The sequence below is a fragment of the Bufo gargarizans genome, chromosome 4 (genome assembly GCF_014858855.1).
Source record: "Bufo gargarizans isolate SCDJY-AF-19 chromosome 4, ASM1485885v1, whole genome shotgun sequence".
NCBI classification, from domain to species: Eukaryota; Metazoa; Chordata; class Amphibia; order Anura; family Bufonidae; genus Bufo; species Bufo gargarizans.
Window position 1 is genome coordinate 405929666 of NC_058083.1, and position 26755 is coordinate 405956420.

The following is a 26755-nucleotide window of genomic DNA, read 5'->3' on the forward strand; positions in this document are numbered from 1 at the left end:
ACTGGAGACACTATATAGTGGTATTTTATACAGGCACATTATGGGGCCACTATGGGGACATTAGCTCAACTGGGGGCATTAAAAGGGGGTATTTTTTGCACTGGCACATTATAAGGAGAATTACTACTGGGGGGCATTATGAAGGGCTTTTTTACTACTGGGGGTCTATGGTAAACATTATTACTAGTATGGGCACTATGGGAGCATTATTACTTCTGGGGCACAGTGGGGACATGTTGGGGGCACTGTATGAGCACTATTACTAACATGTGTGCTCTAGCAGAGAATTATTCCTATTGGTGGGACTTTTGGGAGCACTATTACTGTGGGGGCACCTTGGCACAGTATCAGCTTACCACAATTATTTTTGGGGGAAGTTAGGTTTACACTATTAGTGTCAGGGGCATTGTTTGCTGGGCGCAGTTATTTTAGGGCTCTGTGTGCCAATAATTATTGAAGGGCACTATCTGCATGGTACTACTACTATCAGGGGGTTTATCTGTTTCTGCAGTATAGTATTGGGGAGAATAGCGGCACAGTATTGGGGGTGGTAGGATCATTTGTCCAGAAGATGGGAGGATGATGGAAAAGTAGTAAACTAAGAATTTGTTTGTCAAACTGCAGAGATGAGAAATGGCTGAAAAATTGTGGTCTGGTCTGAAGGTCTGAAAGGAGAAGATGAGGAAAGAGAACATCTACATCAAAGAGACATCACTGGATGTAAGAGGTATGTGGCGCTGTATTACCCTGTATGTAGGGGTGGATGGAGGAGTTAGTAGTACAGTACTATCTGCACATTGTAAAAAAACAAAAAGTAATCTGCTAAATACAATATATTTATGTCAGAAATTGTGCTTTAAAATATTTTTAGAATAATGATAAGGACATTTTAGTTGATACTTTTGTGCTGATTCTTTTCCCCCTCTCTATATTAAGGGACACTATATTCACCAGAACCACAACAGCTAAACGTAGTAGTTCTGGTGTCTATGGCATGTCTCTGCCAGCTTTTTAATGTAAACACTCCCTTCTCAGAAAAAAGGCAGTATTTACATTACTGCCAAGGAACACCTCTAGAGGCCACTCATCATTATTAAAGTTTACTACTCTATGAGGTGTGTAGATAGTTTTTTATTGTGTGTTTGTTGTGGTGGAGGACGTGATTGCATGCTAGGGTGTGGGAAGGCGGGATCCAGGGGGCCCAAGTAAATTCTTGCCCAGGGTCCAATCAATATTAAAGATGGTCCTGATTATGCCTCTCTGTGGCAAACCACCAACAGTAGTGGTCAGGCATATGGAGGAGAAAGGGGCTGAAGGTTTCTGCTTCTTGATTGTCTTCATCTGTATCTGCATCCTGAGTAGTGAAATCAGGACAGCAGCTGATATCTGGGACAGTCCTGCTGGATCTGGGACAATCGAGGCATGCAAGCATAAAGGCATAAATTACATTATCCATTGATCTAGTGGATAAGCTCTATACTGAAGCTATTTCATTACTTGATTACTTTTTTTAAGCGATCTTGGATTAATGGCTTCTAAAATTATGTACTGACACCAACTACAGTATAAAACACAGGACAGCATTCCTCTTCAGAGTGTAAAAGGTTAAAAGCTGTAAAAGCATGAGTACTGCCTCTTGTATGCCTGCCCTCTTTCTGTTTGGATCATCCTCCTTGCTTGTTAACAGAAGTTGAGGAGATAAAGCAACCTGTTCCCAGCAGCCCTAGATCACATCACAATGGAGAGCAATTTAAAATTCATTGAAGAAGTGGAAAAAGTGCTTGACGCAGCCAAGAACATTCCAAAGGAGGATTTGCTCTTCACATACAATGGAGTGATATATCCAACATCGACTTGTGATGTCGATACATTTAAATCTATTGAAACATTTGAAGCACGTGAAGATGATTTGATGATGGTGGCATATCCCAAATGTGGTAAGTTCTAAGCAGAGTTGTAGGGGAGCCTCCATAAGATCATTATTAGTGTTTATATCATAATTAGTGTTGAGCGAGCATGCTCGGCTGAATGCCAGTTCGGCTCGAGCATCGCTATGCTTGGGACATGACGGTACTCGGACGAGTACCACATGTGCTCGAGCGCAATGCTCGAGTCTCCTCCCTGCAAGTTTCGCGGCTGCTAAGCAGCCAATAAACGTGAAGGTAAGTACTGCCCTCTCTGTAATGCCAGTAGCCATGTTGGCTACTGCCATTACAGTGATTGGCTGGCCGGAACGCGTCATCGGGTGCTATATAGCAGTCGATGACGTGTGTTCGGCTCATTCAAAGTCAGGGAGAGCTGAGCATAGGAAGGGAAGGGGCAGTGTAAGGAGTGTAATTGAATATTATTTCTGTACAAAAAGTTTCAGAAACCCAAAAGTCCTTGTAAGGACTATTGTGTGAAACCTGCACTAAATTGCTCAGTGTTAGGGATAGCTGTGCATAGGAAGGGACAGACAGTGTAGGGAGTGTAATAGGACGGTTTTTATACAAAAAAGTTTCAGAGACCCAAAAGTCCTTTTAAGGACTATTGTTGTGTGTGACAGCAGCAATATATATTTTTAGCGCATCCTGCGCAAAATACCATGCAATAGTCCGCTGCGAACAGTTATATTATTCGTGCCACATCTCCTGTTTAAAGTGTGTGCATTTCTAAAATATCAGTGACATTTTGTGCACTTTTTCCGTAGACCGTGTCCACTGCGGACAGTTAAATTATCCGCAGCATATCTCCTGTTTAAAGTGTGCGCATCCCTAAAATATCAGTGACATCTACTGCATTTTTTCTGTAGATGGTGTCCACTGCGGACAGTTAAATTATCCACACCATATCTCCTGTTTAAAGTGTGCGCATCCCTAAAACATCAGTGACATTTAGTGCAGTTTTTCTGTAGACGATGTCCCCTGCGGACAGTTAAATTATCTGGGCCACATCTCCTATTTAAAGTATGCGTATCCCTAAAATATCAGTGATATCCAGTGTAGTTTTTCTGTAGACGATGTCTGCTTCTGACAGTGACCTTACCAGGACCACATCTGCTGTGTAACGTGTGCGCTTCTAAAATTTTTGTGTAATTTAAAATTTTATTTTTCAATAGACAGTGTCCTCTTCTGACAGTCAGGAGTGGGAAATTTGCGTGCCCCCCACTTGCCTTCCTTGGATGTGTTAGCCATTTATCAGGCTCCCTCTCCGGAATAGAACACTGGTTCCCCGTTACCCGTGGTTACCAGGTTAGGCGCATAATAGAACATCGAAAGTTGATAGGGCAGACATCCAAATGGATCATCGACGTCATGTGGACGTGCGATCAGGCAGAAGTTATCTAGGGTCAGCAAAGCAGAAGCAGGCCCTCGCCCATAATGTTTGCGATGGTCAGCTCACCTGCAGGCCCTTGCATATCTGTGACATACAGTGTACTTTTTCCGTAGATGCTGCGAACAGGGACGTTACCTGTGGTACCTCTCCTGTATAACGTTTCCTCATCTTAAATACCATTGACATTCCCTGTAATTTTTTATTACTTATTCCAATAACAGGGCCTCTTAAGAGTCCTGTATTGTTATTTATCGTCACTACCTCCCCGAGTCGCGAGTGTGTAATTTGCGCACCCCCCGCTTGCCTTCCTTGGATGTGGTAGCTCACCTGCAGGCCCTCAACCATAATTTTTTCGATGGTCAGCTAAGCAGCAGGCACTCTCCCATAAGAGTCTGGTCAACACAAAACTTACGCCCGGCAGTGTGTTCGGTGACGTCACTGGCTCTGATGGTTGGGCTTTAGCGCTGCCCTAGCCATTTTACTGGCTAGGGCAGCGCTAAAGCCTGCCCATCAGTGCCGGTGACGTCACCAGGCTTCCTGGCAGCCCAATGGAGAGCCCCGGTACGTCACTGGAGCTCCTAAAAATGCCTTTGCGATTTAGCGCAGGGCAAAGGAGAGCATCAGAGCATGAACTGCTCCAATGCTCAAGTCTGGGGGCTGTCTAGGTGAAAATGGAGATATGTACGGGTTCAGCTCTGAACCCGGACAACCTCTTTAAGCCGCAGGCTACACTCCTGGTGGTGCCCTTCCGTCAATTAGTTCAGCTTTGCAACCATACTCCCCCCGGAACCCAAAGACTTTGGTTTCCTGGAAGCTGCTCGGTGGGTGATGGGAATAACGCCGCTGGATCACCTGTCGGAACGGAACCTCCGACTTTCGCTGTTGATTAATGAAAACATTCTTGGCAAATGCTTTCACTGTGGCTCGTGTTGTGCCACGAATTTCACTTCTAGCGGCGCAATACGCATGCCACCAGCCGTCCCTCTTAATCATGGCCCCAGTTCCAAAAATAAACAAAATTTTGGGCTGAACTTGTACTTTATATACAAGTAAATATACAGGAAAGAATGTTTCCTAACCATTTTTCCTCTAAAATCGATTTCATCTTCAGTTTTGTGCGTATTATTGTCAGTCTGTAAAAGTGGCGTACTAATCGGACAACATCGTTCCCCGCAGTGACCTAGGAGTACAAGATGCATCCAGACATCCTTCCCATGCTGTTCCCGAACCATTTCGGTGAGGTTTCCATAAATTTCTGACATTTTCCTATGAACCAGGCACCCTGGTTAAATGCTCGGGTTCTCCCATTGACTTCCATTATACTCAGGTGCTCGAGCACCCGAACATCTCGATGTGTTCAGTCAGAGCACCCGAGCACTACAGTCAACACTAATCATTATGTATCTTGTAGCAAAGGAAGTGACCAGGTAGATTTTATTACCTGAATTAGGTTGAATGTTTTGATATCTTTTCAGTCTTTTATAGTCCACACACAGTATGCTCCTAACCAATTGAAAGGAGTTTTCTGGTTTTATTTGGACAAATCTTATTTATTGTACAACCAAAAGGGTTTACAATGTTCTAACATATTTTATGTTTCAATTCTTCACCATTTACAAAATCTATGTTGTCATTGAGCGATACATTTTTATTTACATGCAGAGGCTGCAAACTGCATATATACCTACTTCTGCTACTAGCGGATAGGTGAATACAATTGTATCCAATCTATGGAATGCTCTGTGACCTCAGTATTTGGGAGGATTTGTGCATTTGATGCAGCTGCTAGATTATGTTTACATGGTGCCTTTTGCTGCAGGAACTTTGGCACAGATTCTGGTTTAAAGCCACGACGATGCCAGCAAAGTGCATGCCCTTTCTCAGGAGGTGTACATTCGCAGTTTAACTCCATTCAATGGGCTATACCACAAGTGGGTCTAAGGAATATACAGTGAGAATCTGTGGTAGTTTCTGCTGCTTTAATACGTAGAAGATTTTGCAGAGGCAAAAACCACTATGTGAACATACGCTCAGGCAGGGTTTCCATGTTCAGGTTTTCTGAGGCAGTCTTTACAGCCATAGACAGGAGTGGATTCAAGAAGAGGATAAGTTCTCTGTTCATGATCTATCCTGACTTCAAAAACTGCATAAAAAAAATTGATTGTGGAAACCTAGCCTTAGATCGCAGAGTATTGTCTAAACTAAATACCATTGTATCTACTTCTGAGCTGACAGAGGAACTGGGGCCAATCATAGACATAACAAGAATAAAAGAGAAAAACGATCCAGCATTCCTGTAAGATATTTCAAGCTTTTATTTGTTATAATTTGGATGATTATGGCCTACAGCATATGAAAACCCCAAAGTCACAATCTCAGAAAATTTGAATATTGTGAAAAGGTTCAATATTCTAGGCTCAAAGTATCACACTCTAGTCAGCTAATTAATCCATAACACCTGCAAAGGGTCCCTGAGCCTTTAAATTATTTGTCTCTCAGTCAGTTTCAGTAGGAATCACAATCATGGGAAAGACTGCTGACCTGACAGTTGTGCAGAAAACCATCACTGACACCCTCCATAAGGAGGGAACACCTCCCAAAGTGCTGTATCAAAGCACATTAATAGAAAGTTATGTGGAAGGGACAAGTGTGGAAGAAAAAGGTGCACAAGCAGCAGGGATGACCATATCCTGAAGAGGATTGTCAGGAAAAGGCCATTCAAAAGTGTTGGGGACTTTCACAAGGAGTGGACTGAGGCTGGAATTAGTGGATCAAGAGCCACCACACACAGACAGATCCTGGACATGGGCTTCAAATGTCATATTCCTCTTGTCAAGCCTCTCCTGAACAACAAACAACGTCAGAAGCGTCTTACCCTGGGCTAAAGAAAAAAATAACTGGTCTGTTGCTCAATGGTCCAAAGTCCTCTTTTCTGATGAGAGCAACTTTTGCATTTCATTTGGAAACCAAGGACCCAGAGTCTGAAGGAAGAATGGAGAGGCACACAATGCATGATGCTTGAAGTCCAGTGTGAAGTTTCCACAGTCTGTGTTTTCATCTGCTGGTGTTGGTCCACTGTGCTTCATTAAGTTCAGAGTCAACGCAGCCGTCTACCAGCAGATTTTGGAGCACTCCATGCTTCCTTCCGCAGACGAGCTTTATGGAGATGGTGACTTAATTTTCCAGCAGGACTTGGCACTTGCCCACACTGCCAAAAGTACCAAAACCTGGTTCAATGACCATGGGATTACTGTGCTTGCTTGGCCAGGAAACTCGCCTGACCTGAACCCTATAGAGAATCTATTGGGCATTACCAGGAGAAAGATGAGAGACATGAGACCGAACAATGCAGAACAGCTGAAGACTGCTATTGAAGCATCCTGGTCTTCTATAACACCTCAGCAGTGCCATAGGCTGATAGCAACCATGCCACACAGCATTGAGACAGTAATTGATGTAAAAGGGGCCCAAACCAAGTACTGAGTACATATGCATGATTAAACTTTTCAGAGGTCCTACATTATTCTATTTAACATCCTTCTGAGATTTTGAATTTGGGGTTTTCATCCAAATTCTAAGGCCTCTTTCACAAGGGCGTCATGTTTTTTGCCCGGATAAGAGGCGGGTGCGTTGCAGGAAAATGTGCGTTTTGCACGCACGTGAGAAAAATCGACATGTTTGGTATCCAAACCCGAACTTCTTCACAGAATTTCGGGCTTGGGATCGGGGTTGTGTAGATTGTATTATTTTACCTTATAACCATGTTATAAGGTAAAATAATACATTCTGAATACAGAATGCATAGTACAATAGCGCTGGAGGGGTTACTCACCTTAATCCACTTGATCGCGCAGCCCGGCATCTCTTCTGTCTGATTTCTGTGCTGTGTGCAGGAAAAGGACCTGTGGTGACGTCACTCCGGTCATCACATGGTCCATCACATGATCTTTTACCATGGTGATGGATCATGTGATGACCGGAGTGACGTCACCACAGGTTCTTTTCCTGCACACAGCACAGAAGACAGACAGACAAGAGATGCCGGGCTGCGCGAGTAAGTGGATTAAGGTGAGTTAAATTATTTATTTATTTTTAACCCCTCCAGCGCTATTGTACTATGCATTCTGTATTCAGAATGCTATTATTTTCCTTTATAACCATGTTATAAGGGAAAATAATAATGATCGGGTCTCCATCCCGATAGTCTTCTAGCAACCGTGCGTGAAAATCGCATCGCATCTGCAATTACTTGCGGATGCTTGCGATTTTCACGCAGCCCCATTCACTTCTATGGGGCCTGCGTTGTGTGGAAAACGCACAATATAGAGCATGCTGAGATTTTTGTGAAAATCACCGCTCATGTGCACAGCCCCATAGAAATGAATGGGTCCAGATTCAGTGCGGGTGCAATGCGTTCACTTCACGCATTGCACCCCCTTAGAAATCTCGCCCGTGTTAAATGGGCTTAATAAATAAAGGCTTGAAATATCTTGCTTTGCATGTAATAAGTGTATCTCATATATTAGTTTCGCCTTTTAAGTAGCATTACTGAAATAAATGAACTTTTGCACAATATTAAAAAATGTAATTTCACCTGTAGATATAGCTATAGCTAACTACACAAAAAAAAAATGACAAAAAAAACACAGTAAACTGAGTAGACCGGTCAGAAAAATGGATGTTTCATATGTGCATGCAAAAATCTACACTAACACTACCTAAAATGTATTTCTATGTAACACTAATTATATTTCTTTCACAAGGAAAAAACTAAAACTGAGCACAAAAGCGACCAGTAAAAAAAAAAAAAGAAGTATTGGTGCTCAGGGTTGCAGAACGCACGCAAGCTGACATTTGGTGCGTCCGTGCAGACACTGCAGTATAAAAATTTACTGCAGATACAAAAAAAGAACACTAGCTAAAAATTAACTTAGATATAAGTGTAACGCCCCAGAGTGGCATTACCACCTCCATACTTCTCCACTATCTGCTATGGTTAATATAATGTCATCCCCTGCATTTATTCCCAGGTCCTGTATAATGTGCATATTCTTTTCCCTGTAATGTTATGTCCAAATGTAATGTGCCTGGTTCATCAGCAGGTGGCAGCAAGCTTGGCAGAGCTAGTTTGCCTAGAATGGAGCCTTTCTATCCATTCTAGAGAGGATGGAGTTCTAGTTAGCTAGAGCGAGTTGAGTCGACCCCCTGTAAGAGGAAAGGTGTGTAGCAGGCCCTCGTGGAGCCTCAGAAGCCAGGAGGAAGAGTTCCCTGGCTAAATACAAAGATAAATGTACAGGTAAAAGATAAAGACAGTCATACTACAGAAAGTCAAGTTCAGCAGAAAAGAAAAGTTCCTATTTAATCCAGCACAGCAGAGCTAAAGAGTGACAGATGTAGCACAGCCGAATGTGTTTGCCTGCCAGAATTTAAGCTACAGCCTGCCGGTAACCAAGATAAAGTTGGAGGATTGTTTCCCTAATGAAGGTTTATTCAAGTGAGGCCTCATGCACACGACCGTTTTTTCGGGTCCGCATCCGAGCCGCAGTTTTTGTGGCTCGGGTGCGGACCCATTCACTTCAATGGGGTCGCAAAAGATGCGGACAGCACTCCGTGTGCTGTCCACATCCGTTGCTCCATTACGAGGCCCCGCAAAAAAAAAAAATAGCATGTCCTATTCTTGTCCGTTTTGTGGACAAGAATAGGCATGTCTACAATGGGCCGCCCGTTCCGTTCCGCAAATTGTGGAAGGCACACGGGCGGCTTCCTTTTTTTTGTGAATCCGTGGTTTGCATGTAGCTTAAAGCTGCTGTTCAAAGTTTTACAAAGTCTGGACTAAATGTATTTCTTAATCTACTTCAACAACCCCCCCCCCCCCCTTGCTGCAACGGACGATCACGCTTGGGATTCCAGCATATCCAGGTAGGACACCATGACACGTGCACAGCCACGCTCAAAGGGACATTGTAGGCTACCCTTACACCACTCTGGCATTCCTACACCTGGGTACCACCATCACCATCTACTTAGGGTGACTCCATCCCTCGTTGCTGAAATGCAACTGGCGTCACGACAAAAACCTCTTATAACACCATAAAGGGACCCCCGTTTCCTGTCTCTGCTTGCTGCATAAGCTTCTAACTAATACTCCTTAAAAAAAAAAAAAAAAAAAAAAAAAGGCACAGATGAAAAAAATATAGATCTACACCCAAAAAATTAGCCCAGGTGCTGAACAGTGAAGTACGGACTGATCAGCGCTTGGCGTTCACAGCACGCACACAGAAAAAGTGATGCAGAGCAGGGGGGAAAAAAACACATAAAAGTGACAAAAAAAAGTCACAATTTGTTTGCCGTAGGCAAAATCGGACGAGGGGGGAGGGAGGATAGGAACAAGGATTAGGGATTAGGAACTTTTGCTGCTGCTGCAAAGAAAAAATAAATCACTGCAACAGATGTTCTTCTTTCCTTTATTATAGGTACCAGTAAAAACAGTGGTGGTGAACCACAAGTCCCATGCAATCTCCAGCTAGAATGGCTGCATGCAGAGGGATTTTTCCTGTTTCCTCTGATGCTGTATCGCTGCCATCGCAGGGCTGGCAGGGGACGCCAAACTCTGGAGTCCCCTGCCTGACCTTGGAGGAGACAGGTGCTGACTAGTTCAGCACCGGTCACCTACACACAGGGGCATAGCTAAAGGCTCATGGGCCCTGGTGCAAGAGTTCAGCTCTGGCCCCCATTCCCTCAGTGCATTGTGGCCAGGGGCAGGGAAGCACATAGCCAAATTCTTGACCTAATCCCTTCACTCCTTCACTCCATCCAGAGGTGTAACTTGACCTGCATGCACTTTCTATAATACTGGTGTCTTATGTGGCACAAGGGTCTTTGGGCCCCCTCGGGCTCCTGGGCCCAGTATCGACTGCTACCTCTGCACCCCCTATAGCTACTCCCCTGCCTACACATGACCCCCCTGCAGCTCCATATTTATTCCAGCGCTGCGATGTGCCGGTCTTCATTGACCGGCCAATCGCAGTGCTTGGAGCTGCATGGGGGCGAAAATACACGATGCTGCCCTTACCCGGCATGGATGCCTGCCGGTAAGAGCAGACATAGCGTTCCGGTTCCCCCACGATCCTATCCCAGATCCGGTGGACCTTGCATCGTACATGTACAGCGCTAGTCCTTAATTCATGTCCAGCTGCGCGGTACATGTACGGCGTGAGTACTCTACGGGTTAAGATTCTAGGTTTAAAGGGTTTGTTCACCAAATAAAAGTTACTTGTAAACCATGTTACAATGGGGTAAAACAGTATTGGGGAAATGTGGTTGTTGCTAATGGTGGCAGTTACCCTTAGGTGGTACTGTGACTCAAATGGTCTCTACACTGCCCTGAATATTGTAGGCTTAAGTAAGTCTAAAGAGAGGCAGTATATTTAGTGTTAGAGACCCATCTGCGGAAGCCACCTTGACGCCTGGTAGATGGGCCCGACACATGTTTGAGCAAATATGTGTGCTAAGAGCTTCCATTAACTAATTTATAGTCGGTATTGTACTACTTTTATTTAGAATGACCCCCATTTCTTAGCTCTATTGTTTGTATGTATAATGGTGTGCAGCCATTTTGTTTTTTGTAATTATGTTTGCTGGATATGCACCTGTGATTCTGAAGGTTCTAGTCTAAATTCTCTTGCAGTTAAATTTGTGAGGACCATATAGCTAGATCTTAAAGGGAGTCTGTCAGTAATTTTGTTAATACAAAACTGCTGGCACACATAGGTAGAGGCAGGGGACAGGAGGCATTTTATACTTCTACCCATGCATTTAATCAATATAGTGCTGTAAAAATGCAATTTGAATGCCGTGGGTAGTAATGAGCGGCATAGCAATATTCGTTTTCGCTATATATCGCAAATTTTTCTCATAATAGTCGCAATAAATTCGCGAATATGTGATCTCCAGTCAATATTTTCGGGATTGCGCAAATCGGCACTAATGATCCACATATTTTTTGCGCAATACATGCAACTTCACATTTTATCAGATTGGTGCACTAAGTATTGTTGTGACATCACAGCACTATGTCTGTAGCATGTATGTATGGACAGCAGAGAAACAGTAAATCCTATCAGCTACACTATATCACTATCTAACCTACACTGACTATCTCCCACTACCTATCTCTATTATATATATGAGCTAACTATCTAATGTAATTGGATAAGGAATAGGATCCAGAGGAAACCACAGAGCACAGAAATGTCACTGCTCTCTCTCTCTCTCTCTCTCAGAACTGAAAAAAAACTGCAGAAAATGGCTGCTGGGGAGGTTCTTATATTGTAAGGGGTAGGCAACTTTCCTATTGGTTGCTAGGGATGCTGCTAAGCTCTGACAAAGATATTGCAGCCTTCTCATTGGCCCACAAGCAAGACGGGAGGTTACTGATGAAAATAAAATCTAGAATATTCGTGATATAGCACTATATTCTACATCTGAATTCTCGAAGTGCCAATATTCGCAATCAACACTAGCCGTGGGCACCACTTTTGCAAATGCACTGGGATTCCTCCAATGCTTCAGGCTTAAGGTAGATTTACACAGCCCAATATTCAGGCATGTTATCGTGAACAAATGTTCCTGCGAATGCTCGTTCCCAACAATCTGCCCGTATAAATGTGTACCGGATCACCCGTTTCTGGGCAGCAGATAGTGTTGTCCAAACAGCGATCTATTGCCCAGAAACAAGTATGGGGACTAGCTATCGCAATACAGAACGAGCAGCCGACTGTCGGGAAGAAATGCTTTTTTTCCCCTGACAATCGGCTCTAGCTCAGCCCATGTAAACCTGCCTTCAGTGGAGGAGCAGCCCCAGAGCCATCCTCTGAGCAGCAGAGGGAAGGGGCTGTTGAGCTGTATTTACAAGAGACCAGATCCAGGGGAGGGAATCAGGTAAGCATCACCCCAACACTGGGTTAGACCACTCTTTTAGTATTTGATAATTCTCTTAGCCCCCTAACATTTTTCCTGAGCTTGGCTCTGGCTTTGAGAAAAGGACCTAACAGTTTAGCCCAGGCAGAGTTTGGACAGCAGAGGAGAGCTGCTTTAATTCTTCACATCTTGGGCCATGTAGCAGCCAGAGATGTAGGCCTAGTCTTGTTTGAAAGTTGACATTATGAAGGGTTAAAGAAGCCCTTCCCCTTCTGCTGGCTGAGATTGCAGCCAACCTGGAGGAGACGGGGGCAGTGAGGGAGCAGATGGGTTGCAGGGAGGAGAAAAAAGAATATCCTCTCTCATGACATCAGAAGGAGCATAGATGCCCGTAATAAGAACATAGTCCTACCACTTTACAAATCGCTAGTCAGACCACACATGGAGTACTGTGTACAGTTCTGGGCTCCTGTAAACAAGGCAGACATAGCAGAGCTAGAGAAGGTCCAAAAGAGGGCAACTTAGGGCTCTTTCACACCTGCGTTCTTTTCTTCCGGCATAGAGTTCCGTCGTCGGAGCTCTATGCCGGAAGAATCCTGATCAGTTTTATCCTAATGCATTCTGAATGGAGAGAAATACTTTCAGGATGCATCAGGATGTCTTCAGTTCAGGACCGGAACGTTCTTTGGCCGGAGAAAATACCGCAGCATGCTGCGCTTTTTGCTCCGCCCAAAAATCCTGAACACTTGCCGCAAGGCCGGATCCGGAATTAATGCCCATTGAAAGGCATTGATCCGGATCCGGCCTTAAGCTAAACGTCGTTTCGGCGCATTGCCGGATCCAACGTTTAGCTTTTTCTGAATGGTTACCATGGCTGCCGGGACGCTAAAGTCCTGGCAGCCATGGTAAAGTGTAGTGGGGAGCGGGGGAGCAGTATACTTACCATCCGTGCGGCTACCGGGGTGCTTCAGAGTGACGTCAGGGCGCCCCACGCGCATGGATGACGTGATTGCATGGCACGTCATCCATGCGCATGGGGCGCTCTGACGTCATTCTGGAGCGCACCGGGAGCCGCACGGACTGTAAGTATACCGCTCCCCACTACTACTATGGCAACCAGGACTTTAATAGCGTCCTGGCTGCCATAGTAACACTGAAAGCATTTTGAAGACGGATCCGTCTTCAAATGCTTTCAGTTCACTTGCGTTTTTCCGGATCCGGCGTCTAATTCCGGCAAGTGGAGTACACGCCGGATCCGGACAACGCAAGTGTGAAAAAAGGCCTAAGCCAGGGTCAGGAAAGTGAAAAATGGCTGCATCTGGAAGGGGTTAAAATTGCTGTTCTTTTATCTCCTCCCGAAAAATGAATTAATAAAAGTTTTTTATTACACTATATGTACCTCAAAATGTTTAAAAAAAATTCAACTTGTCTCACAAAAGTTAAGGTCTCATACAGCTAACTTGAAGTTATGACCACTGGAACACATAGGTAGAAAATGTTACTGGTCTTTAAGGCTAAACTTAGTTATGTCACTAAAATGTTAAAATGCCCTTCAGTCACCTGAGTTGCGCTCCAACTATATTTATTTCAGACATAAATTCAAAATCTGCAAAAAAAAAGTGATATTTTCAGTAGGGTTTTTTACAATTTTATTGTGACTGTTGGGGGTAAAAGGGGTTATCCCATAAAATGTATTAGTAGTATGCAATGGGAATAGGGAATTTCAAAATATAATTCCAGCTATTATTATTAGTGCTGGTTTAGTGATCTTACAGTTAAGCAGGAGAAGCGGCCCAGACACCTTTCATTCATTCGATCCTACTTCTAAACTCATACACATCCGGTATATACAGTAGTAACTGTAGATCTCTTATTACTTATTGCAATGCACTTCTGGGAGATGCAGGTGCTTGGTTGTCACATGGGAGTAGCTGCTGCCTGCATATAGATAACGAAGAGACAAGTTCTCCAGATATGTGAGTGTTAAAAAAAGAGAAAAAAGGGGAAAATACATGGAGAGCAGCATCTTTTTGCATTTATGTAGTTACTATAATGGTGTTTACTACGTCGGTCCTTTTTTTTTTATACATGGGATAACAACTTGCAGTAATTGTGTAAAGATATTCTAATATTTGTCACATACTTTATAGGATCCAATTGGACTATTTTACTGCTACACAGCATTGTGCGAGCTGTTTACAACAAGGAACCATCGGCCAATGTTCCATTGATTGAGTTTAAAGCTCCTAATAAATTTGAGGTATGTGCAAACTATGAATTTGTAAAGAAAAAATATAGGAAACCTATAGGAAAATTTTTATTTTACAGTATGGTATACCATAATATAGGCAACACAATAGTGCTTGTGAAGTATACAATACTAGCAGAAAGCATCCTTTCCAAATTTGCAGCTCAAAAGACACACACAGAAGTAAAGAGGTGTATGGGTTTCTGTAAGAATCTGGTCGTGTGAGGAGGTGGTGGTGGTGGTGGTGAAAAATGACATTTGTAATATATATTTTGATGAAGAAAAATGCTTATTTCTCTTCATCTTTCCCCATATATGTGCCTACAGTACTGTTTCTGCTCAAAAACTCTGCACTCACTGAAAAGACATACCAAATACAGTATGAGTCTAGAAACGTGTTGGATCGTCTAGTCTCATTGAGGGATCATATTGCACAGAGTAGAGCTATAGAGATACTTAGTAAGGACTGAGTGAGAGGGAATCTGGAAGGAAGAAAGTGAAACTACCCCCTCTCCAGAAAAGTTGAAGGCCATAATTTCAGTAAAGTTGACTTGTTATTCCATACTCAAGTTGCATTATTTTATTATTTTATTTGTCCTTCATCTGAAACCTCATATTTGCCTGCCCCCCCCCTCCAGTTTATTTCACCCGTGTACTCCTATTCAGATCTCTTATAGTTCCCTTCTGAACAAACCATTTTCTAGGGCAGTGGTGGCAAAGCTTAGGAACGCATGCCACTCAGAGACCTCTCTGTGGGCATGTGCACAGGGCCAGCTGCTATGAGCGCTTATAGATAGAATATAGATGGAAGTGCTCATGGCTGGAGCGCAGAGGAGCTGGCAGTCTTTCATTCACTAACCGCAGCTCATTTACCTGCGCTCCGTCTCTCCTCCAGGCCTGGCCCACTATTGACGTCATGACCTCAGCCAGCGCTCCTCAGCAGCACGATGTACTGTCACACATCGCTCTGCTGTGTAGGAGGAGCCGGGAATCAGCTGTGCGCTCTTCCTTGGGCAGAGTGACAGCGTCTCGGAGGACTGTGAAGGGCACTTATCTAGGCATAACTACCGTGAAGGGGGCACATAATTTGTCATAACTACTGTTAAGGACCACATAATCTGTCATAACTACTTTGAAGAGGACACATTATCTGGTATAACTACTGTGAAGGGGGCACAATATGGATATTACTACTGTGTGCCGTCACAGGGGGTGTATAATTATGTTTTGGGTGGAGTTAGAGGCGTGGCCTAGTATGAAAAAAAATTGCCGCACATGTTGTGTTTTTCAAAAGTTGGGAGGTATGCTGCTCCCCTGCGCTCCAGCAATGATAGGTATGTGAGGGGGCCACTGGGGGTCATTATACTGTGTGAGGGCCCCAGGTTAAATTGCCATGTATCCACTTTGCGATAAATAAGTGGGATTTGGGTTGCAGTTTGGGCACTCGGTCTCTAAAAGGTTTGCCATCACTGTTCTAGTGTGTTCTTCTTATACCATGTAACATCAGGGCTCAGTCTTTCCAGGGTAAAATAATAGTTCTAATACCATAAACATTCTGCCTATACTATATTTGTGGGGAAGGGGAGACTAGCTGGTAATTGTCACTAGTGTTGAGCAAATCAACCGTTGCGGCCAGCTTAATTTAAGAAAATGTGCATATCTTGCATGCACTGACGTGCGACGCCACCAGGCTGGCCAGTCTCATCATGCAGCGCGCCTGAGATTCGGTGCATTTCCTTTATTCAAGATGGCCGTGACAGCCTCTCCGCAAGCAAATGGATGAGATGAGTATGTATTTTTTTTAACCCCTGAATGGCCTCAATGTGACTGTCAGATACCGAAATCAGTGCTGAACGCGGCATCTAAGGGGTTCAATGACTGGGCCGGTGCAGTTGCCATTCCCCATCATTGGGCCCGCTACATATAATGGAATGTGATTTGTGGTGAAGTAATTCGTACCAAATCAAATTTCTTTGTGAATTTCGGCAAAGCAGCCAAATCGAATTTTTGATAACTTCACTCATCTCTAATTGTCATGTTGCATGATGAAGCCGCTAACTGATCACCGTATTGAGGCTTTGAGAACAGCGAACTCACTGGGGACCCTCTGTTAGTCCATTAGAAACAGGCAGAAAACTGTGAGCTTGAGTTTGGAAGAACATGTCTGCAGTTTCTTAAGCTATGAAACTTAATATCCAAGATGGACACTGGTGAGAAGAAACTGGTCGAGCTTGCTGCTATTACTAAAGTACACTTTTTTTTCTGAATAGTCACTTGAAAAGAAAAGTACACGTTAAGCTTTATTTGCTAGACACTATAGACCTTTACTTATATATCCTATAGGTCTTTAAAAACAGCATATTAATCACATCTATTGACCCTTCTAATAAGAAACACAACCTGTTTAATTCTTCAGCCTTATTTTAAATGTACCACATTAATCAAAAGAAATGATTTATTTTTCAGAAGCTAAAAGTTGAACCTTCACCCAGAGTCCTAGGGTCACACTTGGATTATGACAACATACCTCAATCATTTTTTGATAAGAAAGTAAAGGTGAGTTTAGTCTCTGATCTTGTATAATTAATTATATGTGTATATTTCTTTCAGTAACATATTGGACATGTTTGTGAGAAACTCTCTGTCCATTGCAAAATGATGCATATATAAATGACACTAGGGATGGGTTCCATTGTTCAGGTTTTTGATGCAATCTATGAAACCAAAGCTGGGAATGAATCTTAGGCCTCATGAATCTTTTCAGTAACTTAAGCAGGGAAGGAATCATGACTTCAGATGGAAAAAAAGACGAATATTCTAAAAAGCAAATATATTCGATATAGTGCTATATATTCGTTTTTCAGAATATTCGTAATATTCTAAAACAAGAATATATAGCAATATAGAGAATATTCGGAAAAAAAACTAATATAGAGCAATTTAGCTAATATAGTGCTATAATCTTTTTTTTAACAGTTGTAATTTTTTTCCAATCTGAACATCAGATGAGAAAAAAATTACAACTATTAGACAAAGAAGATTATAGCACTATATTAGCTAAATTGCCCTATATTCATTTTTTTTTCTTCGAATATTCACTATGTTGCTATATATTCTTGTTTTAGAATATTACGAATATTCTAAAAAACGAATATATTCGTTTTTTAGAATATTCATATATTTTTTTTAATCTGTACAGTTGTTCCACTTTGGTATTATCCTCCCCGACAAGAGTCCCCGTCACCATGGGAACGCCTGGGGGTTAGAATATACCATCGGATCTGAGTTTTCACGATCTCATTAATTCTCATTATGAAAATTCTCATTAAAAAAATTCGCAATCAAGACTACTCCTAAAGTCAAAGATATTGCAGCCTTCTCATTGGCCCACAAGCTAGAAGCAGGGAGAGATCATGTGTACTAATTAAAAAAAAAAAATTGTGAATGTTCAAAATTACAAATATATATCACTATATTCTAAATATTTGCGAATTCTCGAAGTGCCGATATTCGTGATATAAAAAATTTGCTATTCGAACATTTGTGATCAACACTATTGTTTTCTTAAAGATGTGGTCTTTTGGAGCGGTTTGACTGTACATAGTTCACTTTCTACAGTATATGTAACCAGACCACCTTATTGTCCTGGCCCAGTAGACTAGACTGTCTGTTGCCAATGACTATGTACAGCTACTGTAACACAAATTCTTACCTCATCAGTGTTTTCATAACTACTTTGTTTAACAGATGCTGGTGGTGTTTCGGAATCCCAAAGATACAGCAGTGTCACTTTTTCACTTTTACAATAACAACCCAGTTCTTCCCGCTTACAATAGCTGGGATGAATTTTTCCCGGACTTCATGACTGGAAAAGGTATTGTGTTACAATTTTTTAACCATAATTCTGATTATTTTTTGTCACTTTTAAAATTAAATAGATCTTTGCATGAGGGTGGTGTAATAGTGAACAAACAAGAAGATGGTCTCTAACACCGCTTATAGTCTGAGGATATACCTGATTTTTTTTTTTTTTTTTTATTTAGGAGGGCCTCTAGTGTAGCCAGTGACTGAATGGATAAAAGAATAGACCTGAATCCAATGTCTCTTGATTTAAGGGCAGTCCATTAAGTCTGTAACATGTCCAAAGGATATTGGCACCCTGTGAAACTATTGGTTGAGTAGCCTGGTACTGCACGATCTAGTCTGGTAGAATCTTGGATTTTATGTAATAAAGAATCTAACTATTTGATGTAGAAAAAAATATAGACAACATGTCATGATATATTAGAATTGATGATCTATTAGAATTGAAATATTGACTGTGCAGTCATAATTTCCAACTAATCATTCACAAAACTTTGCAATATAAATTCCACTGAAATAAGTAATCCTGTAAAATCTATTTTTTTTTATGTATTTGTTTATATAATAAGAACATATACAATTTTTAAATATACATGCATTTCAAATTTTGCTTAAATACGTTCCTTACATCAGGTTGTTGACCCCTATTTGCACAGTAGAATGGTATAGCTCATGAATCAGTCAGTCCTGTGAAATGCATCCATGGCATAACAAAAATTTGGCATCAGTCATATGACACTCCACTGACATTCAGTAAGCAACAGTGCTACACGAGATATATGTGCTGGATCAGCCCACAGGACACTTCCATGGGATAACAGACAACTAATAATGCAAACAACTACTTCAGTGTATGTGTGATTACATGGCTGCCTGTTCCCAGCTTATTTGTAAAATGGCTGCCTGTCGCTAGGTGATTTTGTGATGTTATTAATAAATTTAACTGTAAACTAAAATTACAAACACAACACATACAGGGGACACAGAGAAATAATATCAAATGTGCTTCTAAACAGACACTTACTCAAACTGCTATTAACCTCTTAGATATCTGGACAGTTAAGTGAATGCTAGAGGTTCTACAGACAGGGGCATCGTTAGGTCAAAACATTCGGGGCTTGAGCCCCAGATGTTTTGACCAGTGCCCCGAATGTTATGCTGGCAGTCATTTCCACACAATCTCCTGCACAGCCCGGAGCCTGACTCCGCCCACTCATGTGACTGATTATGTGCTCCTGACATCATGAAAGGTCCTTCTGCCCACTAGGAACTATAAACTCCTGAGGTAGGACATGTGAATGGAGCATTTCTAGGTGCATGTTTTGGCTGTATTCTGCACTGTGTGTGCCTCCTGCCCTGTACTGTACCCCTATAATGCACTGTGCCCCCTATGCTGCACTGTGTGTGCCCCCTGCCTTATACTGTACCCCCTATAATGCACTGTGCCCCCTATGCTGCAATGTGTGTGCCCCCTGCCCTGTATTGCGCCTGCTATGCTGTACTGTCCCCCCTTCCCTTTAGTGTACCCCCTATGCTGCACTGTGTGTGCCTCCTGCCCTGTACTGTACCCCCCATGCTGTACTGTGTATACCCCCTGCCCTATACTGTACCCCATATGCTGTGTTTTGCCCCCTGCCCTGTACTGTGCAACCCATGCTGTATTCTGCCTCCTGCCCTGTACTTTACCCCCTATAATGCACTGTGCCCCCTATGCTGCACTGTGTGTGCCCCTGCCTTATACTGTACCCCATATAATGCACTGTGCCCCCTATGCTGCACTGTGTGTGCCCCCTGCCCTGTATTGCGCCTCCTATGCTGTACTGTCCCCCCTGCCCTTTAGTGTGCCCCCTATGCTGCATTGTACCCCCTATGCTGCACTGTGCGTCCCCCCCTTGCCCTGTACTGTACCCCCTATACTATACTGTGCCCTGTACATTGCAGCCTCCCTTCTTTGTCTCTAGTGCTTGCCACTTGGCACTATCATGGCACACTAAGGCCGGTTTCACATCACGTTTTTCCATTTGTCTAATGCAGGGGTAGGCAACCTACAGCACTCCAGCTGTTGTGAAACTACAACTCCCAGCATGCATTATTGCTCTGCTCTTCTCATAACTCCCATAGAAATTAATGGAACATGCTGGGAATTATGGTTTCGCAAAAGCTGGAGTGCCGAAGGTTGCTGACCCCTGGTAATGTATACATAAAATGTATATGTTAACAGGTGACTCAGACTGACACCATAAAAAAAAATGATACGTTAATGTATACTTTTTTTTTTAACAGACTTTGCAGGATACAAAAGTGTAGTGTGCTGCGCTTCTGCATCCCATTTTCCAACGTAAACATTAAACGGATGGCAAAAATGTGATGTTAACTCTCCCTTACGTATGCACATATAGGATGCCAGGATAGTCATGGAGGGGGGGGCCCCATACAAAATTTCGCTGTGGGGTCCAGTCAGTTCTAGTTACGCCCCTGGCTGGCAGGGTCGGCCGCTCTGACTCTCCTGCGCTGCGCAGCCCCGCCATCCTAATCCGTATCCTGCAGTAACTGAACTTTAAAACAGCGCTTATGATCTCATTACTATCTTACACACTCAGCTCCGGAAACATGCAGTGCTGGCGGCGCTCGCTCACTGACGTCATGCGCCTGCTCCTCCCACTAGGCGGCGCAGGCGCGTGACATCAGTGAGTGAGCGCCGCCCGCACTGCCTGTTACTGGAGCTGAGTGTCTAAGTCAAGATGGTAATGAGATGAGTGCTGATTTAAAGTTAAGTTACTGCATGATACGGATTACTGAGGGGATGATATGTGGGGTTGCCCAGACGGCTAGGCCCTTCACAGTAGTTATTAACCACTTTCAGCAGACCTCCATTCATTGAAGGGGGGACTGCTGAAAGGGCTTAATAACTACTGTGAAGGGAGGACTGCTGAAAGGGGTTAATAACTACTGTGAAGGCCCATGGGGGCGTGGCTTCATTGGGTGGGGGCATGGCTTCACAGGGGCTTGATGCAATGGGCTTGTGCCCCGGATGTTTTCAGACCCTAGCAACGCCCCTGCCTGCAAATGCACTTTACAGGACTAAAATGGGGTCTATTTTTTTTTTCTTTAGAGAGGCTATTGTGCAAATATAATAAAGATGTCACAGACTTTCCCGCTACAGGTGGCATGAGATCTGTGGTTTGATCTGGCAGGTTTTCCCTGTGGATCAATAGGCGTCTGTATTGTTTCTGGTATGGCCACACACCTTGCCTCAGGTGTTGCTAATGTGGTCATTTAACCTTCCTTATTTATAGTTGCTTCTCCCACTATGCTGTGCGGGTTATAGCTTCTGTTTCAGTTAGGGATTGCTGGTATGTGGCTCTCGGCTGAGTTCCTGGTGATTACATAGCTCCTTTGAAGTTATGTCTTTCCTTTCCTTTTTGTATCTTGTTTGGGTTCTGTGTGTTGCATTTCCCTATTGTTTGTATTAGGCCTGAAGGAGACTCCTGTTCATCCTTCCTTTTGGAGGAACAGGTAGTCTCATCCCTGCCATTAGTACGAGTGTCCCATAGGGCTAGATAGGTATTCCTGTGTATGAGCACACCTACCTTTGGGGTCTGTTCATACTGGTAGTCAGTCAGGATTTTGGCTAGGGTTTTACTAGTAGGGGTCCATCTTCCTTCCCTAGTTCTCAGGCCTGATCCCCCTTCCCTCTTATGCTCGGTGTGGTATATCCCTCCCACACCAAAGCGTGACAAAAGGTCTGCCAGGAAAATGTTAAACACTTGTATATAAGAAATTGTATAACTGCCTATTCTCTTAACAAATAAATATAAAACTGGAATACCTCTGTAAGAAAGTTCTCAACGCCAGACTACTTGTTTTTTTATCATTTTAGTTGCCTGGGGATCGTATTTTGACCATGCAGTTGCCTGGAACAAACATCTTGATGATGACTCAATTTTGCTGACAACATTTGAAGATATGAAAGAAGTTAGTAAACTTTTACTGCACAGTTTCAGAGTTTTAAAACCACATTCCAGCTGCTGAGCCATTCCTCTTTACTAGCTTGGCCCCTGCCCCCTGGGGATGGGGGGTCAAAGTCCCCTCTGACACTTAAAAGATAAAAGTATTTAACTTGATAGATGCAGATTTGCACTTGGGACCCAGCATTCAAAAATGCATACCTTTGGAAACAAAGTATGTACAGGATAAAACATGGCTGCATTCTTCCAGAAACAGAGCTTCATCGCCCAATGGGATGTTCATGATATTGTAGTTCGGCTCCACTGAAGTAAATGGTGCAATACCAAACACAACCTAAGCACACATGAAGCACTTTTTGTTTTAGAAGAAGGCAGTCATGTTTTTATAGTGCTGTGGGGCAGTTTAAACACACAGGATAATTATTCATGTGTACCCTTATTTTTATTTATTTTTATTAATTGATCATACGAAGGAGGAATAGATTAACTGGCTCACAGATGATTATTTGCTGCCAGGAAAATCAGTAGAGAACAGAACTCAATATTTCTAGCAGTAACCTTAATCAGATTTACTGCCTTCATAGGATCTGGAAGGTTCCATTAAGAAGATATCTGAATTCTATGGAATTTCAATTACTGAGGAACAACAGAAGCAAATTGCTGAGCAAGGAACATTTAAGTCTATGAAGGAGAATTCTGGGAAAACTCATGGGGCGTTCGGAAATATTATTTTTAGAAAAGGTAAGAGTCCAACTGCTACTTGTATCCCATAATATGATCTGAATTCAAATTTGCAAGAATTGCATTATCATTGTATAACTCAACTTTCTGCTCTGATATATCCAATTAAAAGATGACCTTTAGTAGACATGCTATACCTGGAAGAATCACTAGCTACTGTAATAGCATGTACTCCTGAGTAACCCTTGTTGATATTGTGAAAGACATGAGAATCCACTTCGTATCAACCTAGAGTAGTGCATTATTGGCAACTTTTGCCCCACAGGATCTGGGAGGTGGAAGAGGGTGCTGCATCAATTTTTGTTCCCTGGCAATGCGTCCCTTTTATAAGGCCATAACCCCTGTTGAGATAAACCTTTTTGTGTAGTGCTCCACCCTCATTGCACATTCAGGAACCGAGTCTTATGATGCGGTATCCAGCATCACATGCAGGTAGAGTTCATGAAGCTGTATTTTCTGAGATAAAGCAGCCCTCCATGTGGCACCTGGGAGATTTGCCAGCTGGACATTTCAGATGAGTTGGCAAGTATGGAGTAGCCAAGTACCCTCTACTCAAATTATATCAAAGCACCGTCAAGCCGATGATCATATACTATGCTGCATATTAAACACAAAAAATTAGGACCTTGGCTGTGTACCCCCTGGCTGAGAACCTAGAGGCATAGAGGTATATCTATCATTCCCCGCACACCATTTTTCTGGTGTAAAAAAGTTGCAAACACCAATTTTGAGCAGGTGTTGTTTCTCCGCCACCCTCACCACTTTCCTGAAAAGGGAGAGCGGGCTCGGCTAGCAGCCCCAGCATATTTATCATTTTTTTAAATCAGTTTTCTGGCATAAAAGGAGACGCTAGGGCTGGTGTAGATTCAGTTTAGGCACATAGACTGCTGAAGCTGCCTCCGTTAGGGCCCAGGCATTTCACACTTGCGGCAGGACGGATCCAACAGGCGTTTTGCACTCGCGTGAGAAAAATTGCGCGTGTTTGGTACCCAAACCCGAACTTCTTCACAGAAGTTCGGGCTTGGGATCGGTGTTCTGTAGATTGTATTATTTTCCCTTATAACATGGTTATAAGGGAAAATAATAGCATTCTGAATACAGAATGCATAGTCAAATAGCGCTGGAGGGTTTACATTTATTTTATTTTTATTTAACTCACCTTAGTCCACTTGTTCGCATAGCCCGGCATCTCCTTCTGTCTCCTTTGCTGAACAGGACCTGGGGTGAGCATTAATTACTAGTGTTGAGCGCGAATATTCGAAAGGCAATTTTTGCGAATATTTCGAATATAGTGCTATATATTCGTAAAAACGAATATTCTTTTTTTTTTTTTTTCACAAAATTACAGTACACATATAATTGATTGTTTCCCAAAGGTCCAAAAGCTCAGATCTTACTCACATTGCCTAGAAAGAGATTGAGGCGCAAATCTTCGTAAGGCGATTTTATTAGCGCACATGCGAATATCGGCACGTCCCAGAACAGAGGCAAAGGGCTTTGCATTCATACATTAGTGAATTCAGTTGCGAATCTTCGTAAGGTGATTTTATTAGCGCGCATGCGAATATCTACACTTGTCCCCAGAACAGAGAGGCAAAGGCCTGTGCATTCATATAGTATAGCACCATATTCGCGAATACTTAGAACTTCGTAAAATTCGATTTACGAATATTTGTACTTTTTATTTTAGTTTCCACCTTACAGATTACATTGATCTGTACTCTGTCAACTACTGTCATCACCCCCCACTGTATCTCGATTGATTCCCAAAGGTCCAAAAGCTCAGATCTTACTCACATTGCCTAGAAAGTGATTGAGGCGCGAATCTTCGTAAGGCGATTTTATTAGCGCACATGCGAATATCTACACTTGTCCCCAGAACAGAGAGGCAAAGGCCTGTGCATTCATATAGTATAGCACCATATTCGCGAATACTTAGAACTTCGTGAAATTCGATTTACGAATATTCGTATTTTTTATTTTAGTTCCAACCTTACAGATTACATTGACGTGCGCGCGAACAATCTCATCACACTTATTATTTTAGGTGGTTATGTAGCGAATAAACGAATATAGCGAATAGGCGAATTATCTAACAGCCAGCTAATAGGCGAATTTTTGAAAAATGCTATTAACCCTAGTTAGTTAAAATATACCATCGGAACTGAGTTTTCACAAACGTACGGAAAACTTAGATCCGATGGTATATTCTAACAACACAGTGAAGTGACGCTTGTCGGGTTAGAGTGTTAAATGTATTGCATAATATGTATTATGCGATGCGAAAATTCAAATTATTGCATATGCGAAATAATAACGAATTTGAATATTCGCGAATATTTTACGAATATTCTTTCGAATATTCGCGAAATTTCGCGAATTTGAATATGGGACATGCCGCTCAACACTATTAATTACATGAACAGGACCTGTGATGACGTCACTCCGGTCATCACATGGTCCATCACATGATCTTTTACCATGGTGATGGATCATGTGATGGAACAGGACCTGTGATGACGTCACTCACTTTAATGTGTCTGCATCCATCAGCGTCGGCAACACAGAGGATTGAGGACTGCAATTTGTGGTCTCAAAGCATGGCGCAGGCGGCACACATTCATATGCATGAGTCCCAATGTTTATTGGTATAAGGAGAGGATTCATTATAAAGTAGGCTCCCATCTAAATTAGGTCACCTTTTCTCTGTGGATGGACACACATGATTTTGATCGAAATGTAATTTCTAAGGAACATATTTATTTATATAGTGGATATAGCATTATTAAAATTTACAATCTATATATTCAATGTTTGTAGAGTGCTGTTGCATTGTGTTTTTGCATGAGTGTAAGAGTATGAGGTGACCCTCAGAGTCACAAATTTTCCACAAGTTTAATTATTTTTGTTTTCTAGGGGAAGTTGGAGACTGGAAAAACCACTTCTCAGAAGCTCAGAGCCAAGAAATGGATGCAAAATTTGAAGAATGTTTAGCAGGAACCAAACTTGGAGAAAAGCTGAAGTATAATGTCTACTGTAAATGGTGAAATTGTAGTGTGCAGCAATAAATATTTTGTCTGGATCATCTATACTGTCTCATTTGTTTGCATCCTGTTATCTACAGTCCTGTTCCATCTGAGATCTGTTATTTTAGATGCAGTCCTGCATGCAGAACCCATGATCAGATAGATCAGAAGAACGGAAAAATAAATAGTGATGTGAACCCGGCCTAATATATGGATATACCTTAACATTACGATAGGTTGAAACTTCACCAACCAGAGCAAATCCCCACAATTGGTGGAGGATGTGGGCAAGTGCAGTGAGGCTGGCCTGAAGGCCGAAATTTTTTTGCTTTTCCCGGCACGGTTGTATGTCTTACATCCAACCAGCCAGATTAGAACCCGTGTCCCTTGACAAAATGGAGGCTGTCGTGAAAGCCCTTGTGGAGGCTAACTTGCAGCAGTGGGAGGCTAATAAGCAGCAGCAGGAAACCAACCAGTTGCTATTGCAGGATGTGATGGCTTTGCAAGCGACAGGAGCGTCCCAGAACGTCCACGATGCCCGGAAAGTGGTCCGTGCGGTGATCCCTAAGATGACCCCCTTGGATGATGTCGAGACCTATCTGGCGGTGTTTGAAAAGGTGGCCGTGAGGGAGAAGCTACCCCGAGATCAATGGGCTGAAGTTGTCACTCCATTC

At 42.7% G+C, this 26755-nt stretch overlaps 1 protein-coding gene across 1 annotated transcript; it reads left to right on the forward strand.

The window, feature by feature from the left end:
- Positions 1 to 1738: 1738 nt before the first annotated feature.
- Positions 1739 to 26102, forward strand: LOC122936374 (sulfotransferase 6B1-like). The gene is made up of 7 exons (XM_044292554.1): positions 1739 to 1937; positions 14385 to 14494; positions 16949 to 17038; positions 18230 to 18356; positions 22227 to 22321; positions 22899 to 23055; positions 25972 to 26102. Exons 1-7 carry the CDS (start codon positions 1739 to 1741, stop codon positions 26100 to 26102), a joined length of 909 nt encoding a protein of 302 aa, XP_044148489.1.
- The last annotated feature ends 653 nt before the right edge of the window (positions 26103 to 26755 follow it).